The 26,115-nt window shown below is 34.0% G+C and overlaps 1 protein-coding gene across 1 annotated transcript; it reads left to right on the top strand.

Moving 5' to 3' along the window:
• Positions 1 to 12,330: 12,330 nt before the first annotated feature.
• Positions 12,331 to 24,184, top strand: UTS2B (urotensin 2B; the record flags this gene model as incomplete). The annotated part of the gene is made up of 5 exons (XM_081301968.1): positions 12,331 to 12,427; positions 16,294 to 16,392; positions 17,556 to 17,593; positions 19,221 to 19,314; positions 24,159 to 24,184. 5 exons carry the CDS (start codon positions 12,331 to 12,333, stop codon positions 24,182 to 24,184), a joined length of 354 nt encoding a protein of 117 aa, XP_081158094.1.
• Between the last annotated feature and the right edge of the window lie 1,931 nt (positions 24,185 to 26,115).

Raw genomic sequence — 26,115 nt, forward strand, 5'->3', positions numbered from 1 at the left:
TGGGTCCTGGCACCTCCCCAAGGAGTGTGCATGTGTGTGGGGGGGTGTGTTCTTTTAAATAAGATTTGCTGTTTGCTCTGGCTTCTGCATTTCTCAGGTGTTTAACCTTCAACATCAAGGGAATGAGGACCGGATCTGGATTTTCAAGACAGGTATCATTAGCAAAGGAGACATGGGTATTCTATGGTTCATATGCTTTTAAAAACATTTCAACTCATCCTTGGTCCAAATTCAAAAGGCACACAGAAGCAGAAAAGGCACAAAAGTTACAGGGAGGCCCATCATTTGAAGATACGCTCTTAGAAAAACAGGCACCGAAGCTCCTCTGGAAATATCCTTGACTTCAGAGCCCAAGTGAATTTGCAGGACACCTGCTACTTTCCTTTTGATATCTCTCAGCTTCAACAGTGTTCTTCCTTATTGATATGGACAATATTTCCCAAGCGCACTGTCAAAAGAAAGCAGGAGCTGAAACTCCAAACCCTGATTCTTGTGTTCTGATGAAAGAAAAGAGCGAAAAGTCAGGCAAGAGATCTTTATTATAAGTGAAAGTGAAGTGAAAGTAAAGTAAAAGCAAAGTGAAGCTTAAGGTGAGAGCGCTCCTTCTCTCTCTCTCTCTCTCTCTCTCTCTCTCTCTCTCTCTCTCTCTCTCTCTCTCTCTTAGAAAGAGCCTTCTCTGAGCAGAGAATGACAAAGGAGACAATGCTGTCTCCAAATTTATTGTGGTTTGATGTTTACCAAGAGAACTGGGGACCACCTTTGGTACTCTTTGCCAATCAGGTGTTCAACTCCTTCTTCACATTTGGTGATGGAGTTTTTGACCTTAGTTGGTCTTCTCTGGAACTATCATGTTGGCCATCCTATTCAGGGGGGCTTCACCTATATGTAAATCCCATGTTAATGTGGGCTCTGGGGTCAATAGCTGGTCAGAAGGAATCTTCCTTCCCAGACCAAAGGAGACACCTCTGGCCATAATTCCTAGCTTCACACCAACCTCAGTGGACTCTGTCAAGATTTAGTCCTATTAATCATTTTCTTGTATTTCCCATTGCTTCTGTTTGTTTGTTTGTTTATTTATTTTTTACAAATTAACCACCACCCTTTGCTTTCTCATCTACTTTGGAAGTAGTTTAAAGATGACCCTAAAGTAATTTGAAGTATACTTGTGTGACCTTGCCTGCATTTCACTGCTCATTTTTAGCCACTGCCTAACAACACAAGTGTGTCATTACAGTGTTCTCAAAGTTGAGTTTGGATCCTTTCCACCTCACTCATAAAATGCCAGCTATTTCCTGCACTTAGAAGAATAACAAACACACACAACAGCCTTTTATTCTCTTGTCCTGTTTTCCTCCATGCATGTGACTCTGAATTTGACTATCTCAGTCCTGGCTGGTTTTGAAGACATTTGTCCTACTTTCCTTGTAATAATTCTCAACAATCAAAGACACTTCTTCCCTCCAGCAAGTGGGACTTCAATTAGTCAAGCTAATGGGAGGCTGGGAATCTCTGTATGTGCTGTGAGAATCACAAACAGAGCCATAAATGGAGCTCTTCTTTTTTGTTAATGTGTTTAATTGTTAGATATTTTGGGGGACATATATAGACCAGAAATTCTGGTTGCTGGAGATAAATCGTTATAAACAAGTTATATATCACATCATATTGAATCTTATACTGCAATGGAGACAGACACAGCACAAAGAGAAACAAGTAATTGATTTAGAGTGGGAACAGGAGCTTTTCAGGACACGTACACAGCTCAGTGAAAAGCTATGACAAGATTACCCACTCTCACTTTGTCTGGAGGAATGAACAAAGATTTTTTTGAGGAAGCAACAACTTTAACTGAAGCTTAAAATGGAATCTGTGAGGTGGTGAGGTGGATTATGCCACCCCACAGGTGCAAAGTTTCTTTGGTAGAGAACAGCTGGAATTTTTTAAAAATTATTTATTTATTTATGGTTTGAGGAATTGAACTTGGTTTCACTCATTTCTAGGCAGGTTATTTTGATAAGGGTGGAGGAAGGGCTCTGAAGGAATTAACATTTCAATTGCTCCATTCTCTGGATCTGACCCTTGCCTATCTGCTTGTTTAATTCTGGCTTCACAGTGACCAGCAAAATAGGAGAAAACTAGGGACTTTTCCAAGGAGAAGGAGAAGGTCAACTACAGGGATTATGAATGCCTACAAGAGAACAAGGACAGTAAATATGTGTTGGATTTTCCAGCAGTGTGATTTTTGGTAAAGGCCATTGAAGCGAAGCTGTGAAGAAAAGTAAAAGCAAGATTGAAATTGTGAGCAAATATGTGGGAGAGAATTGGAGACAGGAAATCATTTGACAATTTTGGCCTTGGCTGCATAGAGAGGGGAAGGAAGGAGGAAGACTTTGTGAATTTGTTTTGTTGTTTTGCTTTGTTTTAAGATGGGAGAGAACAAGTTTTGCTTACATGGTTGTTGGGAAAATTTGGAAGTGGGGAGAGAGAAAGAAATTAAAGATACAGCTATAAAAGGAATAATTGATAACATAAAACTCCTGAGAAGATTGGAGAAGCAGATACAGAGATTTTGACCCTGGATAGCACAGATCATTCCTACAAGTACTGTCACACTGGTAACTGAAAGAAGGCAAGACTAGGGCCTTTTATTATATCCTAGAGCCCCTTTGGCCAAGGAGTCTACCCTTTAAATTGATTCCAATCCTTTTTATTCTCTGCGGTTTCTTCTTCTTTGAGTCTGGTTTTCTGATGCTTACAACATCCTGGGCTTAGAGAATCTTTAATCTCATTCAGACATGGCTAATTTCATTTTACATCATCTAACTGACTTGGGATTTTTGAATCAAGTTTCTGCTCCTGGGGATTGATTCCCAGATTAGATCAGAATCTAGGTGATTTCTTTCTTTCTTTCTTTTTATTGGGAGGTGAGGGTATGAGGGTTTGATCACTGAGCCCTTCTGAACATCACCAGCCCTTCTTATTTTTTATTCAGAGACAAGGTCTTGCTAAATTGCTGAGGTTGGCCTTGAACTTGCAATCCTCCTGCCTCAGCCTCCTGAGCCACAGGCATTATAGGTGTGCATTACCACACCCAGGTCTGTATTCACTTCTACTTAGGCGTCTTCCATGTTCTGAACCACAGTGAGAGATGATGCTTGAAAACTAACTAAACTTCCACATACAGTATGTCTGTGCTTGGTAATTCCTGACACCAAGCCCACCCATTGGAGCAATTCCTCTTCTAAGAGTTATTACTGATTGGTCATAAATAATCAGTGTATATTTTATTATTATTATCACTCTCTCCTATACTCTACTAGACAGGTCTTTAGATTTCACGGCTCCTTTTAATAAAATTGTGACAACCTCACAATGTCTTATTTCCACATTTTAAAAATACAATTAAATTCTAAGGGTTGGTGATATTACCAATAATCTTACAAAGTCAAAAAAGAATTATAGAGGAATATTATGAGTAATTATATGCTAGCAATTAGAAAACCTATATGAAATGGATAAAAAAATTTTCAAAAAAGACAAACTATCAAAAGCAAATCAAGAAAAAATAGACTAGACCTATAAGAAGTAAAAAAATTAAATTAGTATTTTTAAATAACTTCCCTCAAAGAAAATCCAGATTTGGATTTTACCAAATGTTTAAAGAGGAAGTGAAAACTAATTATTCACAAACTCTTCAAAAACCCAAAAGAAGCAAACCATTCTCAATTCATTCAGTTAGACTGGTTACTCACAGATATTATAACCCGGCAGGGACGTAACACGAAAACTATAAAATAAAATCCCCTGTAAACATGGACTCAAAAATCCACAATAAAATGTTAGTAAACTGAGTCCAGCAATATATGAAAAGGATCATAAGCCACGACCAAATGGAATTTAGCCCAAGAATACAAGGTCTGTTTAGGAAACACAAGCAAAAGCTGTGCATGGAGGTGCACACTGTAAATCCAGCTGAGGCAGGAGGATTACAAATTTGAGGTGAATCTGAACAACTCTGTTTCAAAATAAAATAAAAAAAAAAGGGCTAGAAATGTAGCTCAGTGGCAGAATGCTTGTACCATATATGCCATATCCTGGGTTCAATCCCCAGTACTGGGGGGAAAAAAACAATGTAATACACATGTTAATAGATTAAAAGAAAAGAATGCTGTTTTAAGATCATCTCAGTACCTGGAGGAAGAAAATTTAACAAAATCCAAAACCCTTTCACAATGAAAGCACTCAGCAAGCTAGGAATTGATGGGAACTTTCTCAATCTGATAATGGGCATCTACAAAATTTCCAGAACTATTATCACACTTAAAGTGAAAAGTTGAAAGTTTCCCCCCTCTAAGATCAGGAACAAAATAAGGAGTCTATTCTCATCACTTCTGTTCAACATTGTACTTGATCTTGCCAGGGCAATTAGGTAGGGAAAACAAAACAAAACAAAATAAACAGAAAACAAATGAAAGGCACCCATATTGAACAGGAACGAGTAAAACTATCTTTATTTGTTCATGACATCATTTTCTATGTAGAAAATTGTAAGGAATATACAAACAAATAAGCAAGCAAATACATTAATAAAAGAGGTTAGTAACTTTGCAAGATACAAGATCAATATACAAAAATCAATCATAGTTCCATATTTTAGCAATGAATCATGCAAAAATTAAATTAAAAAGATAATTCCACTTATAATAACGTCAAAAAGGTAAATGATGAGATATAAACTGAACATATGAGGTGTGAAATTAACTAGTTTGCCCCCCAAAACAAAGTAGCATTGAAATAAATTAAATATCTAAATAATTAGAAAGATAATCCAAGATCATGATTGAAAGGCTTAAAATTATTAAGAATGCAATATTTCCCAAATTGATCTTCAAATTCAATGCCATCCCCATCCCCACAAAAATATCAGATTTCTTTCTTTTTTCTTTCTTCCTTCCTTCATTTGTTTTTCAGAAATTGACAAACTGATTTTAGTATTTGTAAGGAAATGCGAGGGATCTAGAAAAATCAAAACATTTCTTTGCAAAAGAAAGACAAAATTGAAAGTCTCAAACTTCTCAATTTCAAAGTTTTCTACAAAGCTGTATTAATGAAGACAGACATAAGGATAAACAAGTTGATCAATGGAATAGAATTGAGAATCCAGAAAAAAACAATACATATATCTATACTAGTTGATTTTGATAAGATGCTGAGACCATTTATTTGGGAAAAGAATAAATAAAAGGCGTTGAGACAACTAGATATCCACATGCAAAATAAAAAGTTGGAACCCTACTATATTCAAAATTTAAATTAAAATAGATCAAGGTCTGCATTTTAGAGTTTTAACTATAAAAACTCTTATAAAAATAAATATTCATGGCTTTGAACTTGACAATGTGTTTTTTAGAAATGTTACTAAGAAGCAAAGAAAAATAGACTTTATTCACATACATAATTTTGTTCGACCAGGCACTGTAGCGGAAGCCTGTAATCCCAGTGGCTCGGGAGGCTGAGACAGGAAGATTACAAGTTCAAAGCCAGCATCAGCAATGGAGAAGTGCTAAACAACTCAGTGTGATCCTATCTCTAAATAAAATACAAAATATGGCTGGGGGTGTGGCTCAATGATTGAGTGCCCCTGAGTTCAATCCCCAGTTACTATCCCCGCCCAAAAAAATTTGTTTCAAAAATACTTTAAGAAAGTGAAACAATAGAATGTTTGCAATTCAAACAAAAGAATGTTTGCAAATCATGTATGTTATAGGGACTAGTATCTAGTATTTAACCTACTCTTACAGCTTAAAAAGACAAGTTTTTAAAATAGTCAAAAGTATTTGAATAGATATCTCTATTTTGTTTTGACAGATATAAGTCATTCTGAACTCTTTTAAAGAAAAACATACAAGTGCTATCTTGACAGAGAGTAGAACCTTCATTTTGGTTTATCTTGTTCTTCCCATTGTTTTTTATTTATTCATTTAAATATATGTTAGGAATTCTATAAATGAATAACAGAGATGTCAAAATGAAATTGTTCATTTTTGTGGCTTATCTTCTGTTGCTTAATAGAGTCTGAAAGTAATTGTTTAAATTAGCTTGAGACACCTCATGGACACTCATTCTCTCTGCTTTTCTTGTCATTCATTATGAGTAATCCTTAAGATCTAAGTGAAATTAGAGCTATCCTCTGTAAATTTTTTTTAATTGTGTATGAACAACATGCCTTTATTTTGTTTACTTTTATGCTGTGCTAAGGATTGAACCCAGTGTCTCACACATGCTAGGCAAGAGCTCTGCCCCTGAGCTATGGCACCAGCCCTATTCTTTGCAAATTATAATATAACTTTACAATGTTTCATGAAAATATTATTTGTCATATCTAATATGTAGACTAAGATCAAAGAATTGAAAATACAAGGCAAAAATGCTTGTAAGTTTTTCTTAAAGTGTGGGACTCTACTTTTAAATGATGAATTGCTTTCCAATTCTGTGTTTTCCCAATTTTGGAAAAGAGACCACTTGGGGTTAGACATGTATCTCTGAAGCTGAGTAGATATGGGTTTCACTTTGGGCACCAGAACTTTCTTAATTTGTTGTACAAGGTGAAAAATTAGAATAATTTTATAATTATTGAGAGCCTTCTATAGATATTAAAGGAGGTTCTGTGATTACTTGAAACTGGGTCTGGAATGAATAATTGCTCAATAAATGGCAACAATAATATTGCTGTGTATTATTATGGTGTATACCAAGAACCCCAGAAGCCAGCATTCTAACTGCATTTATCCATTCAATATAATCAATAATTTTTTTTTAAATGTTTATTTTTTAATTGTAGTTGTACACAATACCTTTATTTAATTTATTTATATGTGGTGCTGTGGATTGAACCCAGGGCCTCACACATGCTAGGTGAATGCTCTACCACTGAGCCACAACCCCAGCCCCCACACCCCCCAAAATTTTGTTTTTATTTGAATAATTGGATTATGCAATTATGACAGGAGTTAAGTAAAATATTTAGGAGATTTCTCAATAAAACAATACATTGTTATTAAGTCACCATGTTATACAATAGATCTCTTAAAGCCTTTGCTTTTGAGGAAATATCCTAGAAACTAGAAACTGTTGCCCAGATCAATGTCATGGAGCTTTTTTACTGTATTTTCTTCTGGTAGTTTTATAGTTGCAGGTCTTGTGTTTAAGTCTTTAATCCATTTTAAGTAGATCTAGTTTCTTTTTTTTTTTTAAAGAGAGAGAGAGGGAGAAAAAGAGAGAGAGAGAGGGAAAGAGAGAGAGAGAGAGAGAGAGAGAGAGAGAGAGAGAGAGAGAGAGAGAATTTTAATATTTTATTATTTTTTTTTTAGTTTTTTCGGCGGACACAACATCGTTGTTTGTATGTGGTGCTGAGGATCGAACCCCGGCCGAACGCATGCCAGGCGAGCGCGCTACCACTTGAGCCCCAGCCCCAGCCCAAGTAGATCTAGTTTCATTGTTTTGCATGTGAATATCTAGTTCTCCAATATCTCTTACTGCCTTTTATTGAAGAATCTGTCCTTTCCCCCACTATGTATTCTTGGTATCTTTGTTGAAAATCAGTTGATCTTATACATCAATTTATTTCTGGACTCTCTATCTGCCGCAGTCCGGCTGCAGCAAAATAACCAGGGGGTGACGAGCAACTTGTGTAGATTGATACAGCAGGAGTGGGAGCCGTTTATTGTAGGACAGGAGGGGTATATATATATTACACACAGCTTATCTAATTAACATAAACTAGATACAGCAGTCAACCAATAAGGAATCTCCATACTTAATGGCTCGCTGGCGTTACTTCACAAACCACTCCCTCTGGCAAAATGCCAGGCGCCATCAGACTTGTTTACAGACCCTAACATCTATCCTGTTTCATTGGTCTATGTGTATTTTTTTTTTTCCTGGTACCAGGGATTGAACTCAGGGCCACTTGACCACTGAGCCACATCCTCAGCCCTATTTTGTATTTTATTTAGAGACAGGGTCTCACTGAGTTGCTTAGCACCTCTCTGCTGCTAAGGCTGCTTTGAACTCTGCTTCAGCCTACAGAGATGCTGGGATTATAGGCGTGCACCATACACAGGGATTGTCTTGAATCTGCTGGTTGCTTTGGTAGTGTTGAGAACATTTTAACAGTAGTAACTGCCAAACTATGACCATACATGTCTTTTTCAATAGCTTTCATCAGTGTTTTATAGTTTTCAGTGCACAGGTCTTTCACTGCCTTCATTAAATCTAAGTATTTTATTTGGGGGGTGCTATTTTAAATGACACTGTGTTCTTAATTTTTTTTTCCTTCAGATAGTTCATTGGTGTATAGAAAGGCTATTGATTTTTGCTATTTTGATCTTCTATCCTGCAAATTTACTGAATTCCTGTATTTGTTCTAAGATTTTTTTGGTGGAGTCAATATAGTTTGTAGACAGGGAAAATTAAACTTGTTCTTTTACAAAATGGATGTCCTTTATTTCTTTTTCTCATGACCATATTTGTTTCATTTTACAGTTTTAAATTAAATTTCATTTTATCTTCTGTACATTCAGCCAACTTGTTCTCTTTTGGTTACCATTGCATGGAAAATCTTTTTCCAACCTTTCATGTTCAACTAAGTCCTTTATATTAGGCAGCTTTTTCTGATATAAAGGACTTAGTTGAACATGAAAGGTTGGAAAGAAAGGAAGATTTATTTTGGCTCATAGTTTCAGAGCTTTCAGTCCATGATTACTTGATTCCATTGATTCTGGGCCTGTAGTGATGCATAATATCATGGCAAGAAAGTTGTGGCAGAGCGAATCTACTCACCTCATGACAGCTAAGAAGCAGAGAAAGAGGGTCGGGGGGTGGGGAAGAAGTGTCTAGAAACAAAAAATGTACCCTTCTAGAGCATGTTCCCAGGAATATACTTTTTCCAACTAGGCCCTACCTTCCTTAGTTCCACTACATTCCAACAGTCCATTCAATTATGGATAATCAATAATCAATAATAATCAATAATCAATAATATTCAATAGAGAATCCATTGCTGAGGTCAAAGCCCTCATGACCAAATCTCTTTCCCAAAGCCCCACCTCTGAACACTGCTGTATTGAGACCAAACTTTCAGCACATGAGCCTTTGTGGGACATTTCATATCCAAACCATAACATCTCTAAATGTGGATTAGGTAGCACATTGTATAGTCTTATTTTTTTTAAATGCATTCATCTATATGTTTTGATTATTGAATTTAATCCCTTTAAATTCATATTATTGGTTAGTCAGAATCTACCACTGCCATTTTGTTAATTGCTTTCTGGTTGCTTTGTAGATTCTTTCGTTCTTCCTTGTTTTCTTCCTTGATGATTAGAAGTCTTCTCTAGTGATATGCTTTATATTGTTATATTTTTTGTCTTTTGTGGATCTACTGTAGGTCTTTGTTTTGTGGTTATGATGTTTACACGAAATATATCTAAGATGATACAACTTAATTTTGATTGCATAAAACAAAGCTACATTTCCATCCCACTCCCTCTGTGAGTGGGGAAGAAGGGTCTAGAAACAAAATGTACCCTCTAAAGCATGTTTCCAGCATGCTTCTGACGTCCTAATTTATATCTATTTATATTGTCTGTCCTCTAACAAAGTATTATAGCTACTATTGTTTTTAAAGTTTCAATTTTTAGCCTTTTTGTTAAAAATAGACGTGATATAAAGGATCTACACACTGTCACTATCGTAGTAGAATATTCTGAATTTGATTGTGTGCTTACTTTTACCTGTGAGTTTCACACTTTCACCTATTACACAGTAGCCTTCATTTCTTTCAGCATGAAGAACTCCCTCTAGGGTTTCTTGTCAAACAAGTCTGATGGTGATGACTTTTGACAGATTTTGTGTGGGAAATCTTTTTCTCTCCTTCATTTCTGAAGGACAACTAGAGATATATTTTTCATTGCTTTGTCAAGATCCCCTCAAATATAACAGAAAAGACTTGTGAGATGCATCAGATTTCCTAAAACAAACATTTGTGGAACAAAATTTGTGGAAAATATAAGTATCACTTTGTACAGGAAAGAATCATCAGCATTCAACCTTATCAGAGGATGCTTAAATTATTTTTCTACTTTCATAAAAACACTCATAGGCCAGGGTGTGGTTCAGTGGTAAAGGCACTTGCCCAGCATGTAAAAGGCTCTAAATTCAATCCCATCACTCAAAAAACAAAAAAACAAAAAACAACAACAAAACATGATCCATGAAAATTGTTCATATTGCAGTTTATATCAAAACTTAAAATAATTTTATATGTAAATATAAATATGTAAACCTTATATATATATTTTAAAATTATTCATATTTCAGAAAATATTACTTGTATTTAAAAATTTCTTTTCAATAAGGAAACATAAATTAAATATCTTCAAGAATGACTCAAATTTAACTTTCTCATTTCATTAAAAAACTTATTCACAAGTATTAATTTGGGATTATTGATTTGACTCATTGTGAGTTTATTTGTATCTTATTTTTTGCTTCTTTAACATTCAGCTTGCATTGGTATTGTTTTTTTCATCACATTTATATATTCTGTCTACATTAAGGAATATTGATTTCTTATTTTCTGTCTTTATATATATTAAAATGTAGTTTCAAAACTCAACTTCTATAGCTTATTAAATAAATATAGACTGATATCATCAAGATATATTTGAATGACATAAGTTTTTGAAACTCCGTGGTGTGATAAGCTTCTAGGATCAAGATTTAAAGCTATTGTTCATTGTTCAAATTTGAGGCTTGAAAATAAAAGACATTTAAAGAATAACAATTATTCTTTAAACTCATATACCTTTGTAACTAGAGAGAAGCTTAAGGCACTTATCATATTTTTGCCTTTTTATTACCAGAGATTTTAATGACTTATTCACACATTATTTGTTTTTTCAATTATTTTTTCTTCAAATAGCTATGATACTTACAACTCAGGGCTGAAATGACTATGAAAGTTCTTGAAAATATGATCAATTTAATAGTGGAAACAGACACACAAACACATAACTATAATGAAAAGAGGGATGGATTTTGAGATATGATATATAAGCAAAATGTTATGGTGTCTGAAAAGAAAGTTCTGACTGAAAGTAACAAGCAAGTAAGTGAATAAAGAGAGATCCAAAAGTCAAAACAGAGCTGGTGGCTTCAGGAATGGGTAAGTAAATGTCATAGAATAAAGGATTCCAGGAAGATAGAAACATGTCAGAAAAGTTCTAGAGTGAAGAAAGTACAGGATATGTTCAGGAATTATGAGTGGAAAGTGAACCTAAAAAAAAATCCACCAAAAAAAAAAACAGCCTAAATATCAAACTAATTAGTGTAGATTTTATTCAGGAAAATATTAAAGCAGTGGTTATGAGAAAAGTTTGGTTACTGCCCCTAATTAATTAATATCATCATGTGCTGCAGTGTGTACACTTGGAACTGAATCAGTTTTAGAACTGATGCATCTTAATCCCTTGGGAGTCATAAATGCCAAGACCAGAGGTCATTATAGCATCTCTGGAGCCATAAAATTGGAATTGGAGATATAAAGAAAGACTTTGACTTAAAAAAGAATACCATCACAATTAAGGGGTGTATTAAAGAGAGTAACTGATGGGACATTTGCCAGCTTTGAATTAACTAAATTGAGCCTGAATTTATAAAAGTGCTGGTTGCAGCAAAATGAAACCATCCTTCTCCAGTGCAGTGAGACAGTAATGTTATCCCATTATGATTCATTTCAAATTGGAGCTCTTCCCAACTTTAATTTATTTGGTTGGTTAAGAATGAAATGATGGTTACATTGCTATCTGAAAGACTATCCCTTGGTTTAAGAGAAATGGAAAGTATTTTCTCTGCTTTTACCTGCCTTCTATGTTCTTAGCCTAGTGGGATTAATTAATCCTGGAATCAAGAAATTAAGCAATAAATTACAAATGTTCAACCCACAGCTTTTGCATTCCAAGTCTTTGCCTTATGCTTATGTGTGTGTTTGAGTGTGTGGGCATGCATAGGAATGCTTGCTTTTAGTGAAATGGGCAAGTATGAGATATATTGATCCAGTTTTTCCTGCCATTGACTATATAACCTGTCACTTCTCCAAGTACTAAATCATGTTGACAGGACCCATTACATTTTATGATTTTTTTTTCCTTATCTAGAAGATTCGTAGTTGAAGCACATTTGATTTTAAATGTGAGCTCTGCTGCACTGAAATAACCGCCTTGAGTTGGAAAGTCAGTTTCTCTGCTAGCAGGGAAGAAGATTTTTAACATGAAGATTTTCTCAACCCCTTTTTGCTTTGGACTAACTTTGGTGTCTGTGATGATCTTTTTAGAATCAGTGCATGGATGGCCATATCTCACCCAAGGTATGTGCACATAAATCTAAAATCCTAGAAGTGGGTAAGTCATCCTAACCTTCCCCTTTATATCACTTTGATTTTCAAAAAATCCTTATTACAATGTGGATGTAAGACAAAAAATATAATTTAATTGCCAAACCTCCCCTTGAAAAGTTGCTGTTCTGAATCAAATGGATTCTATGATGTTTTCCTTTTAAGCAAAGTAAGTAAAATAATGTATACCAAATCAATTTTACTCAACATTGTACTAAATTAATTTCATTTACACTTAATTTTTTTCTAATTGTGTGGCATTTATTTTTTGTGTAACAGTATTGTAGTCAATGACAAATTCAATGCATATTCCTTCTCCATCTTGAAGAAAGGAGATTTTCATTCTTCAAGGTTATTAATGAATTACTTATGAAAGAGAGCATCTCAAGGAAAACTACAATAAGATAAAAATGTATTTGCAGGAATTTAGGAATAATAGTGGAGACCATGCTTTTATAATTATGTCAAAATGAATCCTAATGTTATATGTGACTAAAAAGAACTAATAAGAAAGAAAAAAAATAGTGCATGGGAAACCATAGTACTTTCAGGAGGGCAATGCTAACACCCATATTATGCACTGACTATATTTATCAGATTTCTAGCAAATTTATGACAATTATGATAAATGAAATAATTTATGACATTTGCAATACCATGACAAAATTAATGAAGATAAGTTTCTGCTCTTATCATATCATAATGTGATCTTTCTTTAAAATTTTCAGTGCATTCTATAGTAGAAGTAGCTCTGAAAATAAGTAAGTCTAAATTTTGTGCTGATTTATTAGGCAATCAACCTTATTGAAATGTTTATATATTTCATATATAAAAATATATATTTTATGTTTTAAAAATAGTGACTTAAAATGTAATAATAATGTTCTTCAAATAATATCCCTTCTGGCTTAAATTCTGTTTTTTTTTTTTTTTTTTTTTTCATCTAACTGATGTCCTTGTCAGGAAGGACCTCCTTTACTCTTTCATAGAGGGAGTCAAGACAGAATGTAATAAATTTTGTCCATGACACCAGATTGAGAAAAGGGATCAAGCTTCCCACATTTGGATCTAAGTCAATTTTACAAGAACTTGTTACCTCCAATGTGGTTTTAAAAGTCAAAGAAAATTAGAACAGTTCTTTTGAAAACAGAAATAAATTTGCATGCATCTTTTTATTTATGAGAGTTTTCACTTTGAAAAACAGATAGTAACAGAAACTTAAATAAAAGTCTGGGAGTCAAAGATTCTGGATTTTATTAATGGCACTCACATCTTTGTTTATCCAGTCAAAATCATTATACTTGGTAGGTCTCTTTCTGCAAAATACTTAGATTTCTAATATTTTTAACACAGTGTAAATGTGAGGGAAAATATGGCCATTTGTTGAGAACTTCACAAAATTAAGTGTAAGTTAGTGATAACTAATTGTAACTTCCAATTTCAGATGTATGTAAAATATATTTTAAAAAACTAGTTCTATAGTTTTACTACATTACAAATCAATAATACTCTGACCTTGGAATTCCACACAGTGATTTCCTTAACTCACCAGCAGCATCCTGGGAACATCTATCTCTGACATCCTCTTTGATCTCAGTGTCATCAAATATTAATGAGGAATATTAAGTTTTCTTATTAATATTATTTTCTGATCTAAATTGTTCAAGACTAGAGGGAGCTTCTCTCCCTACACAAATGTCTGAAAGTTACCAAGTATTTCAAGCCAACATTTATCTGCTGATATTGACTATAAAGCTTTCTCTCTATCTGGTAGATAACATCTAAGACAAAGGGCATTCTCCTTCCTGCCTTTATTTCCTGGGGCCATACGAAAGTGTGCCTCAGTAGATAATCCGAAGTTGGAAAAATCCCTTACCACCAAGGTGAAAGAAAGAATGATCAGAAGTATGGAAAATTTAATTTTTGTTATATTATCATTTTGAGAGCTTCCAAGTTTCTTTCTGGTAAAATCTCTTGACTCTGTTCAGTTAAAAGCTTCACATGAAAAGCAAGGGGATAACTAAAATTTTTCAGATTTAGTATGTAGAGAGTGGCAATGAGTCAACATTTTCTGTGTATTTGCAACATCACTCACTCTAGCAGCTGAACAGTGTTACCATCCTTTATGCCAAAGGTCATCTATGCTCAGATCTTTCATAAGCAAATACTTTATCAATCTTAATCTGCTGTTCGAAGGTAGAAACATTTTTAAAGTACATGTTTTCTATTTTAAAGCTATGTGTTTTAAAACTAAAAACAAAAGTAAGACAAAGACTTATTTTCAGTTGTTTTTCTTAGCCAATATTTTTCTTTACTTTAGAAATAAAATGTTCAACTTCTTGAAATAAATTCTGTCCTTAGAGACTCCATTAAAAGATGGTTGTCTTTAAAAGTGGCAAAAAGAACTTCTGAGGACAAATAGTCATGCAGGTATAGTCACTAGAAGCAAAAATGATATAGGCAAATATATTCATTTTGTTTTTTTTAAAAAATTCCACTTACATATGCAGAGAAATGAACTGTGCAGTAAGCAAATGAAAACTTAGGTTCATATTTTCCTAGTTATCTTCCTCCTACTCTCATGAATTTTCCAAATTGAAAGCAATTAATCTATTTCTCTTATCTCAGCCTAACAGTTCTCTTTCTGAAACAGTAGTCATTGTCATCTTGCTTTAAAATACACCTTTTTTTTAAATCAAATGAAAACATTTTAAAGATTATAATTTAACATTTTAAGGAATGATTAGAATAAAAGGCATTACCTAATCATATCTTTTTATTAACCATCTCTTGAGGATCTTTGTCTAATTAATGTTGAGCAAAACTTACATTAATATTCTATTAATATTTTAAATAGTCAAAAGAAAAAAAAAGTCTCATGCAGATAGTTTCTAATCTATGAACCAAAGGAAACTGAAGAACTGAATCACAATTAAGTATCTTTGGTCAGTGCAGAAAACTTTGATGATGTCACTGGCCCCAAATCATCATTTTCTTCCTTTACTTAGCCACTTAACTTCTTTCAACAACTGACATTTTTTAGACACAGGGAAGACAGATGACTTACAGAATACAGTCAGGTTATGAATCCAGTCCTCTAGCTAAATCTGTAGTACTGTCACTCCTAACCTTCAACCTGGGTAACCTAGCTTTGGTCCACCCTGTAGCAGTTATTATGAGGAGAGAAGGAAAGGGGAAATAAGCCTGCAGTCATTAAAGTTCATTGCTATATCTAATTATTATTTCAATGGCATTATTAGTCGAAATCTTGTCAAATATTCCATATTTTACACCTTGAATCAAGTTGTTGTCCCAATTTCTACTCCAGAATAAAGACGTTTGTAGTTCTGAGAGAGTTGCAAGTAATAAATGGCTGTGAGTAAATCAAGAAAAATTGAAAGATGTCAATATGAAAAAGTAGGTAGCATTTCAATTGATTTGTATTTAAATATACATATCAAATCAAATAAAAATCAAATGTTACTATTTTCTCTTTAAAACAACTTTTAGATTTTTATTTCTTATGTTAAATGCAGTAACATAATATTTTAAAAACACAAATTATAAAGAGGGAAGTACAATTTACCTGCAATTTCACTACTCAAAATAGCACACACAAAGGATTAGGGTACAATCTTCCATGTAATTCTCTCTCACATCATCTCTCTCTGTTCATATATAGTCACTGATTTATAAAATGGTCTCTTTGAATTATACATCTCTCTACATCTCTATTATTGGTGAATATATACATTGAGAGTTGCCAGTGCAATCCATTTAATTAGAAACAATTTCAGTGACTGACTCCAATTGGAAATGGTGGTGTGTGATCATTACAGGAAATGAACTGTTTCTACATAAGAAAGATATGAATCGTGAGGAACTATTATGGACTCTCCTGAATAAAAAGTTTGATTTCCAGAGGCCCTCCAACACTGGTGAGTTAAGAATGAAGTCAAGATTTTGCTATTAAACAATCTATTCTATCTTCAGGCCTGCTCTTTCATTTCTACTGGGGAATGTAGCTCAGTGGTAGAGTGCTAGCCTAGCATGTACAGGCCGTAATGTGTCAAAAAAGTTAACAATTAAAATAATAATAATAATAATAATAATAATAATAATAATAATAAAAGATACTTCATATCCCTATACTGAAGGCTTAAGTGTTGCTGTTGTTTCATATTTATGCTGATAGCCATGGAGTTATTATTCTGCTATATTTGAAGGTCCTAAATGGAATTGCAATTTGGAAAGTGGCTGGCGTGGAGACTATAAATTAGGAACTGATGGTACATTAACTGAGATTGTTTTCCTTTGTAGTATATTTACAAGTATGCACCAAACTGCTCTCCAAGAAATTATTGAAATTTTGTCAGAAATTTAGCAAGTCTAGAAAATGTCACAATACAACAATGTGGTGCCCTCTCATACAACATCTGCAGTAGCCTTTTTTTAAGGTTTATATATATAGGACAAAATATTAGCTAAAAGAATACTTTAGGGCTGGGAATGTAGCTTAGTAGAACATTTGCCTAGCATATGCAAGGCCTTAGGTTTCATCTCTACTGCAAAAACAAATAAATAAAAAGCCTTAATTAATACTTTTTAATAAAGCAAGATTTTAAAGTTAGAAGTAAGGTATTCCCACTGGAGAAAATTAACAAAATTACAAAAAAAAATTTGAAATTATAAAATCGGGAGAGTTACTGTTAGTATTTTGGGTGAATTTTCTTTCCCAAAGAAATTATTTACATGTAGAATTTGTATCTGCTCTTTTGATTTTTTTCTTTTAATATTTTCCATGTCAGTAAAATTATAGGAGTTTATTATAAAATAGTCAACGATGTAACTATTGATCTATGTTAGAAAATTTTGTGATTAATGTTGGAAGGAGATATTTTCTCATGACTTAACTGATTGAACTTTAATATTATGGGTATTGAAAAATACATTGAGTTTTTATATTAGGAATTCGTAGGTAACCTCAAATCATATGAAAAAGACCTTTGCCTTCCATGTAAGATTTTGAATGTGTTTCTTGAAGTGATTAAATATTTATTGCAGTGTCCATTTTTCATATGACACATTTTTTTTTTTACAGATTTAGAACTGGCTAACAATTTGGGAGAACATAACCAGGTGAGAATGTGTAATACTTAAACATTCAATTTTAATAACAATTATAAAACAATTTTTGTCACATAATTTAAAAAAATATATTACTACTAGCTAGGTGCGGTGGTGCACACCTATAATCCCAGCGGCTTTGGGGGTCTGAGACAGAAGAATCACCAGTTCAAAGCCAGCCTCAGCAAAAATGAGGTCCTAAGCAACTCAGTGAGATCCTGTCTCTAAGTAAAATACAAAGTAGGGCTGGAAGATGTGGCTCAGTGGTAAAGTGCTCCTGAGTTCAATCTCCAGTAATGGCCTGCCCCTGAAAAATTATTAATACTGTATTGTGAAACATTGTTCCCGCTGGAGGAAGAGTGAAACCAATATTTTTTAGGAACTGGTATACTATACAACACAAAACAATTAAAGTACACTATACAACACAAAACAAAACTATGGCTGTATGATCTTAAGTATAAAATGTTTAGAAATCTAGATTGTAGTTTTAGCTCTCTAGTTACCCAAGTATGAGAACTTTGGCCAACTAAAATTCTCTAGAAATCTCATCTGTAAAATAGGAGGCTAGAAATTGGTGTTTCTTCTAGTTATTATTTTTGAACCATGGGAAATTTTTTCCCCCAACAAAATGTTGTGTGTTCTGTCTATGAAACATCTAAGAATGGAGCTACTGTAATTCAGGCAAATGGCTTGGAGAGACCGCAGTGTGGCCTTCTTGAAAGGGAGCCTCCTATCAACCCCATCTTCTTCACTCCTTGGCATTTTATGAAGATGGTTTGAAAATCATTGAATTGCATGATTTCTAAACTCTCTTGAAAACAATTGGATGCTATTCCATTATTCTGTGAACTGTGTTGTCCTTGAGGAGAGAGAATTATGCCCATCATTCTCTTCCAAGCAGCAAGGATGTGGATTCATGAGTTGGTCCAGGCTGAACCCTATTTTGGTAGTTGTGTCTTCAGGGGTTAGGCAACTGGCAAGCTTGTTGAAAATTCAGACAAGTGGAATTTTTGATTGAAACCTTAGATTCTCAAAATATTTCTCCCTTCCTGTGAGAAAGGACAAAGATTTCAGGAAATCTAGACTTTCCTATAACTATTTGGAACTCCTTGAAAGGACTTCTCATTATAGGTGACATAAAATCAAGAGCAGCTACCCAGACTACATTTCCCTATGAATTGACACTCAGAGTTGCCTTCTTTCACCAAAGCTCTATTTCTTTGCATACCTACCTGAGTTGTGTACCTTTTTCAGACAGCCTCTAAATGCAAGTTTCCCATTTTTTTTTTTTTGAAGGGGAATGAGAATTGAGCCCAGGGGTGCTTTATTACTGAACCACATCCCCGGACCTTTTTCTTTCTGTTTTGAGACAGAGTCTTGTTAATATTCCCTCTTGTGATCCTCCTCCCTCAGCCTCCCATTTCTTTGGGATTACAGGCATGCACCCCCACACCTAGCTCCTATTATTTTCACGCATTTCTTTTGCTTATTTCCTCTTATTCCTTTCCTCTTTTTCTCTCTCTTCTTTTCTTCCATCTTTCTTTCTATTTCTTGCATTTGTTTTTTCTTTTCTTCAATGGAGACTACAGTGGTGGTTATTAAAGGCTAATTAATTATCTTTTAAAAATCTTAACAGCTAGAAAAACTCAAAGAACAGCTTACGGAGGCAAAAGATGCTGAGCTGTCCTATGCTATAGATGGTCTATCCTCTTCCCATCCTATCAAACGAGGTAAGCTTTTATTTGAAAGTTTTGTAACTGACTTGTAAACTGTTATTTTCATAATTAATTGTGAGATGGAAAAGATGAAGTGGATATTTTCTAATCTGATGGTAATGATCAAGATCAAGACTCATATTTTTGAAAAGCAATTCTAATGAGAGTGTTCCCCTGGAATGAATCTGAGCTTTGTAATGGTTGGACGGTCATACTTACCAGGTTTCAGTGAAAAGGGTCCCTAATGCTTAAAACTTCTGGTTTACTGTTGCTATTTTGGCCTAAAAGTCGATCCCAGGTGGTTCAAAAATAAAAGTAGTTCAATTTTCAGTTAATTCAGATCTTCAGACCTTTTTCCTTTATGTGAAGGGAACCCCACTTCTGTAACACTTGCTCTGAACTCCAATGTTCATTCATAACAGTTAAACTTACCCAGATTCTTTTGCATCACTCTAAATTTTCATAGTTTTTCCAGGAAATTCTTGATTTTGCTGACTCAGTTCTTAGTATTGAAAAAATTAAATGTACTCTGTCTATCCCCATCCATTATTGATGTGAAATTTCTTAGGGTACATATATTTTTACTTGTCTCCTTATTCCAGATGTGAATTTAAATTTTATAAAAGTATCTTTTTATAATACTACTAAAAGGAAAGAGGATAAACTAGTATCTATGAACTTAGCATATATCAGAAGTTTTATATTTTCCAAAATAGACTAGGCATTAGCAAGACAGTCAGCAAGACACACTGGTAAATGTGTGCAAGTTTTTTTTCTGAGTTTACATGAAGTCTTACCTATGTTCGTCATATTCTCTTCACTTTGTGCCTATTGTGTAGAACACATGGTGTCCACACAGCAGAATAGAAAAGGAAGGAAGTAAACATGCTCTTAATTGTAGGAACTAAGTCCATGATCCAATTCTAACTTTATGAGATTGGGGGCACCTGGGAAATGTAGAGAAACACAAAGAATAGTTGGAAAGTTCCATCCCTATCTTGAAGAGCTCTGCCTCCACACAGTCAGTCCTTTGTTATCTTCTTAAAAACATAGATCCCCCTTATCCACTCCCATTAGAGACAATTCCAAATGCTTTTCACTGGGGCCACAAAGCACCAAGAACAGGCATTGGGTGTGGTGCCTAGTCTTCACTAAACACAACATGTCTACTCTTTATTTACGGACATTTTAAACTAAAAAGACAAGATATCCACCCCATGCAAACCCAATAATTGGCAGAGGAACAGGGAAAGTATAACCACATTCAACAATCTCATTCATAAAGGAGGACAGGAGATAAACACTGACTGGAATGGTGGCCTCCTGCAATTTGGAAATATCTTGGGGCAAGTATTGTGAAGGACCCTGCCCTGAGGATGGAGAATGGTTTCTTGATTAGGGCGTGGTGGTTCTCAGGAGAGTTCCTTTGATGGTTGTTTGGTTTCCCTTGGCTCCATCTTTTTTGAAGTTTTGGTTTTTCCATTAATGTCCCTGAATGCATGTCTCACTAGATGGAATATTCCTTCTTGTGAATCACATGCTTTTTTGGGGTCTTTTCAAACTCTTACAAGGTTAGAAGTATGAGCTTTGTTTCAAAGGGCCAAAGACATTTTTGTTTCTAAGGTTTATGACTTCTTTTTCAATGATACTTTTCACAAACTTAGAGAGCTTTTCCACTGTTTTCTACATAACATATCATATCTTTGAACTATTATAATTTTTTGCATTCTTACCCCAACTTAATAGCAGCTGCCTTGAAGGTGTCTGGAATAATCCTTAAACACTGCATACTTAGTCTGTGTGTCCACCCCGACCCCCAGCTCTTTATTCCAACTGATATTTCCTGAGTCTGTCACTTGAAGTTATTTTAAAATTTCCTTTCATAGTTCTTGGGATCTAGAAGCTGTTGGCTTTTTTTGTCATCTCAAGACACTGTATTTCTAATCTCTCTTTAATCCAATTTTATTTGTTGACAAAGATACCAGTTCCTTCCTGAACTCATCAATCTCTTGCTAGTTTTTGCTAAATGAATCCCCAAATAACCAAACATATTTCTTATTTTTCTATTTTCCAATTTTTTGTCTAGAAGATCAAGAGATGAATGATTTGAATTCCAAGCTATTACATATGCCAGCTTTACCACATATTTTACTGTTTTGTTAAATGGCTCTTAATTTTTCCAAAACATAATATCAGTTTCATTTTCTGCCATTAGTGAGTTGCTGAGACTGTGTCATATTTTATATATTTCTTGGAGAAGCATCCTACTTTGAGTTACAATTTGGATATTGAAATATATTACATTAACAAAATATCCTTAAAATAAAGAGGTGTGATGTCCTCTAAGGTTTTTTTTTTCTGATTTTACATGAAGTCTTGCCTCTGTTCATTATATTCCCTCCACTTTGTGCCTATTGTGTGGAACACATGGTGTCTTGTGTCTACACAGCAGAATAGAAGAGGAAAGAAGTAAACATGCTTTTAATAGTAGGAACTAAGTCTATGATCCAAATCTAACTTTATGAGATTGGGGCACCTGGGAAATCTAGGGGAAGGAAAAAGAAATAGTTGGAAAGTTCCATCCCTATCACAGACATTTTGGGCTTATTATGCCATGTGTAACTAAATTGCCTTAGTAGTAATTTGAGGAGATCATTGGATATATGACTTTGGAATTTAGGAAATTAACCCAGATTGGAGATTTAAATTTGGTATTTATTAGCATCTCCATATTGGGCATTGTGATGAGACTACTAAGAAAATGATTCCAGATATAGAGAGAACATATGCAAAGGCCGAGGTCTAGGTGTCTCCAAATTTAGAGATTGGACAGATAAAAGGGAATTAGTTGAAGGGACTGAGTAGGAGTAATCACCACAGAAGGAGGCAACAAAAAAAATGTGCCCAGAAGTCAAATAAGAAGGGGTTTCCATAAAGGAGACTAAAGCTATGATAGATACAATAAGAATTGATACCTTCCAGCTCAATTTGGCACCAAAAAAATGTCAATGACTTTGAAAATAATTGGTAAACTTTTGGTTAAAGAAATCATGATTAATGAACTAGAATCACTGACAACAGACAATACTTTTTAGGAATTTTGTCATAAAGGGTAGAAAAAAATGGGAGATTAGCTAGAATTACTTGTTTGAGAGCCTCAAGAAGCTTTTTTGTTTTTTCATTTTTATGCAAGGGGTATTAAAACATGTTTGTGTGTCATAGTAAATAAATAAATATTTATGGTGATGAATGTATGAAATAAAGTCACAAAAATTTAGCCCACATTATGTGCAAAGTGAGTATTATTGGCATAAGTAGAAAGTGACTACCACATAAAACAATATGCAAATGTGAAATGGACCTAGAAATCCAGGTTTCAGCAGTAGGAATGTACACTTGCTATGATATATTCTAACTTTTAAAATTGTTTAATATATAGTTAATGGATAACTGTTAAAAACATAGTCGTGTAATACCAAGCATAGCATTAATAATGGGAAATTGAATGAGATATCAGGGGACACCAGGATGAGGGCTGGAGTTTTACTTCATGTAAATGATAAATGATTGTAATCAGTGGTGAGTTCAGTTGGCTCTATGGCAATACCCCTCATAAACAATTCCTTTCAACTAGGTCCAAAATTTCTCCAAATTGTATTGCATTACATATGCAGTTGAACTGCTTATGTGGTATAAGTATGTCTTGGCTAAGTGTAATTTTATATTTTTCTGCCAGATAGAGATATTCAAAGATCTCTGAAAGGACAGAGAGCACAGTGATGATAACTTTCTAAGGCATACTATAAAAAGAAAATTGGATTTGTGGGCCAAGCTCCTCAGTTTCATGTCTAAAAATAGACTTCTGCTTTCACAGGGGTTTGAGTTTAGTTTTGTTTAAAGAAAGCTGTGGATCTTGTAGAAATGAGAAGTATACTCTGAGTATTATGCCATACATTATGTATATGTGGTGCCAAGCACAGGTGTTTTTAAAGTGAGTTTAGTTGGGGAAGGAAAGCTGGGCAAGCAGATAGAGTTTAATCATTTATTTCAGAGAGTGGCTAAATTATACTATGGGTTTTTTTAACTCTTTTTCATTGTGCATCCCATTATTTCTGAACCAAAGACTCATCTCTCAAAGGTTTTATACACATTTAGATAGAAGGAAACGAAAGAAATTTATAATTAGCTAGATGAACCTACTGTAAGAAACATGATAGATCAGGGACAGCCCATGGAAGACTTAAAATGATTTATTTGCATAGTTAAGGATTAAAGTGATGCTAAATTTTATTTGATTAATCTGAAGCACAATTTTATGATCACAATTTGAAGGCTCAGTGTGATAAAGATTGAATTTATTTAAATATCACTTGGTGGTTTGCAATGCGATGTTGAAACTCTCTTTCTTCCTCTTTTCTCAGTAAATAAAAGCAAATTTAGCACTGTGTTTTACTTATGTGACTTCCTCTTTGAGACTTCAATTACATAAAAGAATGAATTTAACAGGTCATCCTACCATGTTCTCTGGATTGAATTACATGCCTTGTGATGTATAACAGTTATGTCCAATAGAAGTTTCTGTGATGGGACCATTCTCTAGTTTGCATTATCATTCTGGTAGACAATGGCTTCGAGTCACTCACTACCAAGTGCTTGACATGCAGTTGGTATAATGGAGAAGCTGAATTGTTAGTTATTTAATTTTAATTAATTTAAGGATAAAGCTAGATCCACATAAAGCTACTATATTGAATATGCTTTTCACAAAGCAGTCCCTCCTACTCCCTGAAGTACACACATTTTATTAAAATATAAGGTTTCATAAAATACCATCTAATAAAAACATTTTTTTTCTTTAGCTTGCTTTTGGAAATACTGTGTCTAAAGCTTTTTCTATGGATGCAAAAAAGATAAGAACGGCAGACAAAGATCTATCTATATGTCTATTTACCAAATCTCTACTGCTTAAATATTGCAACTGTTTCAAACATAAAGATGCTGTGGTATTTATTCTGCACATTATTTTTCTCACTTTGTTACTAAGTGGGTTCCAATGTACTTAATGTTTATGTTGTGAAAAATGACAGATCACTTGCATTGGTGAATTGCATGTGACTATTAAAATTACTTTTGAGCTGAAGTTGAAATTGCTGTATCTATTTATGTTTTCATAAATTCATTGCTTATAGTTTTGTCTTATGATGACTGCAGTTAAAATATTTTTAAAAAGCATCTTTGAAAATTAAAATAAATTATATTGTATCAATTTATGTGGAAAATATGAATTATTATTTTTTTATGATTGTGCTGGTTACCCTTTATTCTCTGTTAATTTGAACAATTGTCACTGAGACTATTGAAAAAAAAACATATATTACTGACAAGCAGAAATGTATTATTTATTGGACTCTAAGAGAAGTAGTGCTGGATATCTCTTACAATAAAATGTAAGAAAACTTTCTTACAAAACAATATGTCTATTAATTTTCAGCTCTGTTTCCCCTACAACATTACAAAACTATTTAAGACTCCCAGCATGCCTGTAAGAGGATAGACCTAGTGTAATAAAAACCACCAACCAAAGACCAAAGAGCTCCTTGGTTTTCCTTTGTTATATTTTTGTTTCACACCTACTTTTTCTTTCTTCTTTTTTGGTACTGGGGATTGAACCCAGGGCCTTATGCATGATAGGCAAGGACTCTACCACTGAGCTCCACCCTCAGGCCTTGTTTCCTGCCTATTCATCAGGCTAGTACATCTGAGAAAGCTTATTTAACCAATCCAAGGTTGGAAATTTAGTCTGAATTCTGTCTGCCACCCATACTGGAACAGAGGTATTATCAAAGAAACTTTATAGTTAAAGAATTTAAATGACTTGACTAGTATGTGGTAGCTGACCAGATGAGCTCACACACATTCCCTTACTTTACCATATGAAGAAGAAATGGATTTTTATCTAATCATGTGTGGTTCTTAAAGATAAAATCTCAAAAGATGACATGAACAGTGTTTCTTAAGCCCCTCAAAGTAAAACAGTACATAAAACAGACTAATTTTAGCAACTTGCCTATAATGCTACCAATATACTTGGTTAGGAACTATTCAAGTGGACATTAATAAATATTAGTGGCACAGTAATGCCTGAAGATGTTTCCATGTATTTACAACAGTTGTAAACACAAAAGTACTTTTACCAAAAGAGAGATGAAAAATTCTTTTATCATCTCATGGTTATTAACTTTGGAAAAGCTGAACAATATTTAAGCATCTTAAATCTTTGGGTATAAGGAAATAATGACATTCACAAAGTTTTTTTTTAATTATTTTATTGTTGGTTGTTCAAAACATTACATAGTTCTTAATATACCATATTTCACAGATTGATTCAAGTGGGTTATGAACTCCCATTTTTGTATACAGATTGCTGTGTCACATCAGTTACATTTCCATTGATTTACAAATTGCCTTTCTAGTGACTGATGTATTCTGCTGTCTATCCCATTCTCCACTGTCCCCCCTCCCCTCCCCTCCCCTCCCCTCCCCTTCTCTCTCTCCATCCCCTCTACTATAAATCGTTTCTTCCACTTATATAATTTTTCTCCTACTCCTCCTTTCCTCTTATATGTAATTGTGTATAACCCTGAGGCTCACCTTCCAATTCCATGCAATTTCCCTTAACTCTCCCTTTCCCTCCCACCTATCATCCCTGTTTAATGTTAATCTTCTTCTCCAGCTCTTCGTCTCTACCCTGTCCTTGGTTACTCCCCTTATATCAAAGAAGACATTTGGCATTTGTTTTTTAAGGATTGAGTAGCT

The sequence above is a fragment of the Spermophilus citellus genome (genome assembly GCF_964194105.1).
Source record: "Spermophilus citellus genome assembly, chromosome: 7".
NCBI classification, from domain to species: Eukaryota; Metazoa; Chordata; class Mammalia; order Rodentia; family Sciuridae; genus Spermophilus; species Spermophilus citellus.